At 35.3% G+C, this 7,077-nt stretch overlaps 1 protein-coding gene across 1 annotated transcript; it reads left to right on the top strand.

Annotated features, from left to right (window-relative positions):
• Nucleotides 1-620: 620 nt before the first annotated feature.
• Nucleotides 621-6,962, top strand: LOC106474937 (uncharacterized protein SCO4629-like). The gene is made up of 3 exons (XM_013935637.2): nt 621-1,033; nt 3,951-4,074; nt 5,742-6,962. The coding sequence occupies exons 1-3, from the start codon at nt 863-865 to the stop codon at nt 6,209-6,211; spliced, it is 765 nt and encodes a 254-aa protein (XP_013791091.1). The 5' UTR covers nt 621-862; the 3' UTR covers nt 6,212-6,962.
• The last annotated feature ends 115 nt before the right edge of the window (nt 6,963-7,077 follow it).

Raw genomic sequence — 7,077 nt, forward strand, 5'->3', positions numbered from 1 at the left:
AAAACGCTCGAAACCGTGTTTCGATATCCGTGGTGGGCAGAGCACAGATAGCCCATTGTGTAGCTTTGTACATAAATTCAAACAAGCAATGCACTCAAATGTATATATATTTAGATTTATACTAGTGAAAGAGTTAAACATTATTGACTATCAAATGTTAATCCTGTGGATGTTCAACAACACAAGGGATCCCATTTATGTAAGTAAATAAATTAAAATTTCAACTACATAATAAACATCAAGAATAACCATAATTCAATTTAATATGTAGCTGACGGCCCGGATATTCATTTGGAATCCTGTACCTAATGATGGACGCATATGTTGCGGAAACATTGTTCATATTCTTTTTAAATAAACGTGATCTTGATTAATAGTATAAGAATATTTTTACAATACGTGACAAAATATCTTTCAGGAAAGATCAAATTTCTTTGTTATTACGAAACAAAGGAAATAACAACATCTGTTTTTTTGTTTGTTTTGTTTTCATTTAGCAACCAAACTGTTTCATCACATCATAGTTTGTGGTTGAGTTCGAAACATTACGTCATTTTAAACGTGTACTCATACAGGCATTCAAATACCTTGTAGTATCAGCTGATCGAAGTTTGGCTCAGTGCCAAAAATACCGCGGCGTATATAAATATGTCTCCAAGACGATATGGTGTTATGCTTTCTCATTTATGATAATATCTCGAATTGTTATATTTGGATTTGATTTTTGTTCGGTTCAATAGGAAACGCAGTTTTTCAATGAAAGGTTAGTATTTTTTTATCAGTAGTTCAGGCTTCCGTTACCTCCCTGTATAGCCTAAGTCTTTGCAGAAAAATAACTGCGCGAAATTCTCGAAGAACAGTGATGTTCTGCGGTAAAAAGCTGCAAAATTTCCAAGAAACCAGTGTGGGAGAAACAAACAAGCCAGGGAATCCAACAAATCACTTTAAATTAGTCGAGCAGATGCCTGGAGAAGACTTGATTCATGCTAAAACTTTGTGGGATTATCTACTACTTCATCATGAGCTCAGAAAGGTAAGAATTCGATTTTGTTTATATATGTATAGGCCTAAAAGGAGACAAATGATTTTTGAAGAACTATAGAAGTCAGATACAGATAATAAAGCACTGGGACAGACAATGCCGATATTAATACATTATACGCAGTTAGAATGCTTAGAAATTCAAATGAAATAGTATGTGCAGATGGCGTGCTAAAACCATTAGTAACGAAATTTACGCCTAAAACATGAACCGGCTGTCTCTTTTGAATATTGTTACGACAGCGGAATTGACGTGACGCTGGTAATACGTAATGAGTATCTAGAACGTTCGTGAAGGCTCGAGTGTTTGCCAGACGCCCTCTATTTTGTATATATATGACCGGCAAGAAGTGACGGGGGAGAAAAATAATCGAGTCAAGCCGTAAGTAAAGTGCGTGAATCGTTGTGAATTCTAGCGTGTGTTTAAATTAAAGTGACTGTGGAAATTAAGTGTATTGCAAAGTTGTATCTAGAAAGAATAAACTAGTTTTATTTAAAAAAGGACTTGTATTGCTGAAGTTTCTCGGAAAGAATTTCTACTGAAAATTGACAAACGAACAGAGACGTAACAATATCATGAAAGGACGAAATTAAGTCCTCCTTAAAATAGGCCTCTGTAATGTAAAAAAGATTAACAGGTAAAAATTATAGCTTAGTTTTTAGAAGCTACAATTCTATTTTAAGCTAAGCCAAATGAGAAGAAATATCCTATTAGGTATTAACTAACCAGCTGTTAAGATATGAATTAACAAGTACAAATCCACTGCAGTTATTTTCCAAACTTAGTCGCTTCTGTGACGTCAGGATTTTGTTTGTATTTTCAACATTTTGCTCAAATCTATTCGAGGGCTATCCGCACTAGTTGCCCATAATTTAGAAGTGATAGACTAGAGGGAAGGCAGCTAGTTAGCACCACCCACCGCCGTCTCTTGGGCTACACTATACCAACGAATAATGGTAATGATTGTCACATTATAACACCCCCCGTAGCTGAAAGTGTGCAGGTGGAATTCGAATCCGCGACCCACAGGTTGTGAGTTGAGTGCCCTCTCTCCACCATGCCATGTCACGATTTTAACGGTGGCCATTTAACAACATTGGCATAACGTACTCACCTCAACAACAAATAAACGGTGTAAAAGACATTCACTGTTAAAAGAGCTACATTACAAGACGTTTTTTGTAAAATTTAAACTTTATATCTGGAAGTTTTTGTATATAAAAAAAGCTCAAGTCGTTTTAAGATTTGTTAAGTTTTAACAAATAACAAAGGAAAATGGCAATAAAAACGTCTGTTTCATTTATATCTGACTACGTGCTATCTGTTCAAATATTTCGACCCAATAAACTCGTATTTCTAATGTTTTTGTATTTGGGGTTAAGAGTTTGTAAGATAAATATAATAACAGTAAATGTGGGAAAAGCTCACGGAATTATTTAGTTAATAATTTTATAGCATGTTAAGAGTCTGAAATATTGAAAAAGGATCTATCAGTCCGTGTTTGTTTGTAATTTAGCACTAAGCTACACATTGGATAATCTGTACTCTGCCCACCACGGGCATCGAAACCCGGTTTCTAGCGTTGTAAGTCCACAGACATACCGCTGTGCCACTGGGGAACCAATCAGTTATAAGGGCTAAAATGAAAACTTCATTGTACAAATTTTCACGATGACAACTCAACCTGCAAATTAGTATTGTTACGTCTCTGTTCGTTTGTTAAATTCCCGTAGAAATTCTTTCCGAGAAACTTCAGCGATACAAGTCCTTTCTTAATTAAAACTAGTTTATTCTTTCTCAATACAACTTTGCAATACACATACGCTATAATTCACAACGATTCACGCACTTTACTTACGGTCACTACCGCTCGCTTGACTCAATTATCTGTCGCTATATCTATATATCTGCAATTATTTGCCGGGCTTATATACTAAAATAGAGGACGCCTGGAAAATACCAGAGCTGCCAGGAAAAGTCACGATCCTTCGAGAATCTCATGACGTGTTACCAGCGTCACGTGACTTCCGCTGTCGTAACAGTATCTTAAAGTTCAGGTCAAATGATCGTCATTTTTGAGATTTATAAAAATGTTAAGTCACTATGATTGTATAAAGTTTCGTATGTCATTTAATATTTTCGAAAAATTGCCCCAAAGTATTTTTATTTCATTTTTACGTTCAGTGGAAGATACTGGCTTTGGCTTGATGATTAGTTTAACGTCCGTTATTGTACATTGACTGTTAAATGAAGAACATGCATTTTTTACTTTAGGCACATATAGGACTTATTCTAAAAAAAATCCTTCAGTTTTATCTCAAAGAATGTTGATAATGTTTTGTAAAGGATAAATGTTTGGTTTTTCTTCTTTATGAATTGCATCTGCATGGTATGAAGAATAGAAAATGTTTAGGTCTTGAAAACCTCAGTACATACTGAATTTTTTTTTTTTACGTCTATACACCAGGCAGATACTTGTCAAAATACTTTGAATCCAGTAGTTTAGTCTGCCTAAATTGGTGCTTAGGGCACTCGACTTCGCGGGTTTGAATCCCGTCCTCGAAGATGCTCGCCCTTTCTGTCGTGGAGGTGTTATAATGTGACGTTCAGTTTCACTATTCCTTGATAAAGAATAGCCCAAAAGTTAGCGGTAGGTGGTGTTGAGTAGTTACCTTCTTTCTAATTTGTCACTCCAAAATTAGGGACGGCTTGCGAAGATAGCCTTCGAGTAGATTTGTGTGAAATTCAGCGAACAAACAAAACTGTCTAAGTCGCTCCTAAAATAAAGATATATACATATCCAATAGATCCTTTTAACCCATGAGCGTGTATTCTTCTGGTCTCTAATTTTGTCATTATTATTCACCTAATGTATAATCTATTTTAAATCAAAGTTTGTTTATTGCAGAGTGATGTGATCATGTTGCTAGGCAACAATGACATTCGAACAGCTGAACATGCGGCTCAACTATATCTCCTTGGTTACGGAGACTGGCTTGTTATATCCGGAAAGGCAGGTAACATGACGAAAGGTATGTTGTTTGTAACAACTTGAGATAAAAGTATAGAATAATTAATTATTCGTGTTTTTGATGATTAAACCTGAAATGTGTACAAAATAAACGTAAAAATACATATTATACTTAAAGGCGTTGTTTTTTTTATAGTTACAAAAAAGTACGTCAGTAAAGAAGGAAAAAAGAATTTAAAAAATAGTTAATACGAAAACACGATATGTATACTGCTTACAGTAGAAAATAACATCATTTCCAAAACCTCAGGTTAATTAAAATGTTATTGTAATTTAATTTTGAAATATTCTCCATGGATTGTTATTAGCAAAATCACAAGTTACACTAAGATGTATATCAATAACAACGAAATAATTAAATTAAATTTCTACTATCGGTTCAATGAACTATGCCCCCCCCCCCCCAGTGGAACAGCGGTATGTCTGCTGACTTACAACGCTAGAAACCGGGTTTCGATACTCGTGGTGAGCAGAGCACAGATGCCCATTGTGTAGCTTTGTGCGTAATTATAAACAAACAAACAAACAAAATCAATGAACTATATACAGAGCCGGGTCATAGGCAAAATTGTGGCCTGTGCCAACTTGTGTCCGGCGCCCTTGCCCCCTTAAAAATCGATAATTGCAATATTGATTTTGACGCCCCTTGGGATAGGCGCCCTGTGCGGGGGCACACGTCGTCCACCCCAAAGGCTGGATCTAACTATATATACATATCCTTTTAACCTAGAGTCAGTGTTGGATGAGTTGATTCTTACAATATCGGGTCATATTTAAGATCACCAGCCTTATAAGATATTTATTTTGATTGACACGAAAATGAATGAATACTTTCTTTACTTTTTTTTTTAAATTATAATTGTTCCTTCTGACGATACTAGATTCTTTGGTTTTCAGCTTGAATAGCGCTTAATGCGACACATGTGCTAAAGGACCAGATAAAATACCTCTAAGGTTCAGGTATAGCTATTCCTAGTTTAGAATTATTGAAAATAGAAGGCAATCCGCCGCATAGTATGCAACTGTACTTAACTGAATTATAGGATTGACTGTCACAGTTGTAACGCGGCTGCGCCTACAGAGCTGAAAGTGTGGAGCGTGTAAACGGCATATTGTAGCTCAAACCTTGAACCTCTCGATCCGCAATCCATCGTACAAACCATTAGGCTACACCCGGCCAAGCAGTCCCTCAAAAACTTGTATCTTGTAGGAGTAATGAACATATTTCTGCAGTTTTTTAGTAAGATTAAAGTATTAGCTGTTGACCATCACCTTAGTGACTGTGGGATGCCAGTAGTTGATGAAATATAGTAAATCTATAATTCTTTAGTTTCAAACCTAGTAAACAGCATTTCAAAAGTTTATGAAACAGCATCACCTGATAAGAACGTTCTAATACTTATATTGCCTCTAGTACGCTTAACGGAAGACAGATAATTATAGAAAAGTTATGTGTATGTTGTTCGTGCTCACTGTAAGTAAGGGTAAACGCCTAGTTAAGTAAGAATGATAGGGTTAGCTGAAAAAAACGAAGGCTAACAGTCCAGAACTAAATATAAACTGTTATCGACTCTGGTGTATCACAAAACAAAATAAAAAGAACAACAATTGTATGTGTGAGTTATTTTAAGTGTATATTTGAAGTAAAAGTTAAAAATTTTATTTCAGGAAAGTGGAAACGACCGGAAGCACATGTTTTCCGCGATGTGGCACTAGACATCGGGGTGCCAGAAAATAGAATTATTGTGGAAAATCAAGCTACAAATACTGGGGAAAACATTAAGTTTTCTTACAAAATTATGAAGAAATACAACCTAAAGCCATCGAGCATTATTCTTGTTCAAACTCCTTATATGGAACGTCGAACATACGCCACCTTCATGAAACAATGGCCTGGAAATGCGGCACTACTACGTGTAACAGTGACGTCACCATCGATTCCTTTCCGTTTGTATCCGATCCGTGATGTTTGTAGTGTGAGAGAATTATTAGCAGCGATGCTAGGGGTTTTACAGAGAATACAGGTGTATCCTCGAATCGGATTTCAAATATATCAGACTATTCCTTCTGAAGTTATTGTAGCATATGACGATCTCGTTCGGACTGGTCGTTATAACGATTTTATTATGAAAAACTGATTCTAGGATTTTATGTCTATTTTATTTAGAAATTAAGTGCAGATTATTTCTTACTGAAGTATTTGATTCAATGATAGGTGTAACACAACAAAATGACATGCACCACTATTGTATTGTAAAAATCAAGCATTTTTAATGCCACATGCATGTTATCGTTTAGAACATCGAATACACTTGCATCACACGATCGTTGAACAAACACAAACTTACACGAACTGTAAATTAGAAAAATATTATGCCCCCCAGTAGCACAGCGGCATGTCTGCCGACTTACAACGCTAGAAACCGGGTTTCGATACCCGTGGTGGGCAGAGCACAGATAGCCCATTGTGTAGCTTTGTGCATAATTACAAACAAACAAACAAAACATCTTATTTAATAAATTAGTGTGCCTCAACCATAAAATATCGTATACGGAACTCTTCAATTGAATTGTTTGTTTGTTTGTTGTTAAGCGCAAAACTGTAAAATGGATAATCTACTGTGCCCACCAAAGAAACCAAATCCCGAATTTTAGCGTTATAAACTTATAATGCACACTTCAATATCAAACAGTTTGTATGTATTAACCCTGAAAAAGCTTTAAAAGCGAAACGTTGGTATTAATATATATATTTACATCTAGAGTGTAAAGGTCGTTTATCTAAACTTTTACAACAATGTTATAAACTTATAACATATACTTCGATATCAAACAGTTTGTATGTATTAACCCTGAAAAAGCTTTAAAAGCGAAACGTTGGTATTAATATATATATTTACATCTAGAGTGTAAAGGTCGTTTATCTAAACTTTTACAACAATGTTATAAACTTATAACATATACTTCGATATCAAACAGTTTGTATGTATTAACCCTGAAAAAG

This window comes from Limulus polyphemus, unplaced genomic scaffold, assembly GCF_000517525.1.
Source record: "Limulus polyphemus unplaced genomic scaffold, Limulus_polyphemus-2.1.2 Scaffold7880, whole genome shotgun sequence".
NCBI classification, from domain to species: domain Eukaryota; kingdom Metazoa; phylum Arthropoda; class Merostomata; order Xiphosura; family Limulidae; genus Limulus; species Limulus polyphemus.

Coding starts and splice junctions, on each gene's coding strand:
- LOC106474937 (XM_013935637.2), top strand. CDS start 863: ATGTTCTGCGGTAAAAAGCTGCAAAATTTCCAAGAAACCAGTGTGGGA. Junction 1,034..3,950: donor TTCATCATGAGCTCAGAAAG/GTAAGAATTCGA, acceptor TGTTTATTGCAG/AGTGATGTGATCATGTTGCT. Junction 4,075..5,741: donor GGCAGGTAACATGACGAAAG/GTATGTTGTTTG, acceptor ATTTTATTTCAG/GAAAGTGGAAACGACCGGAA.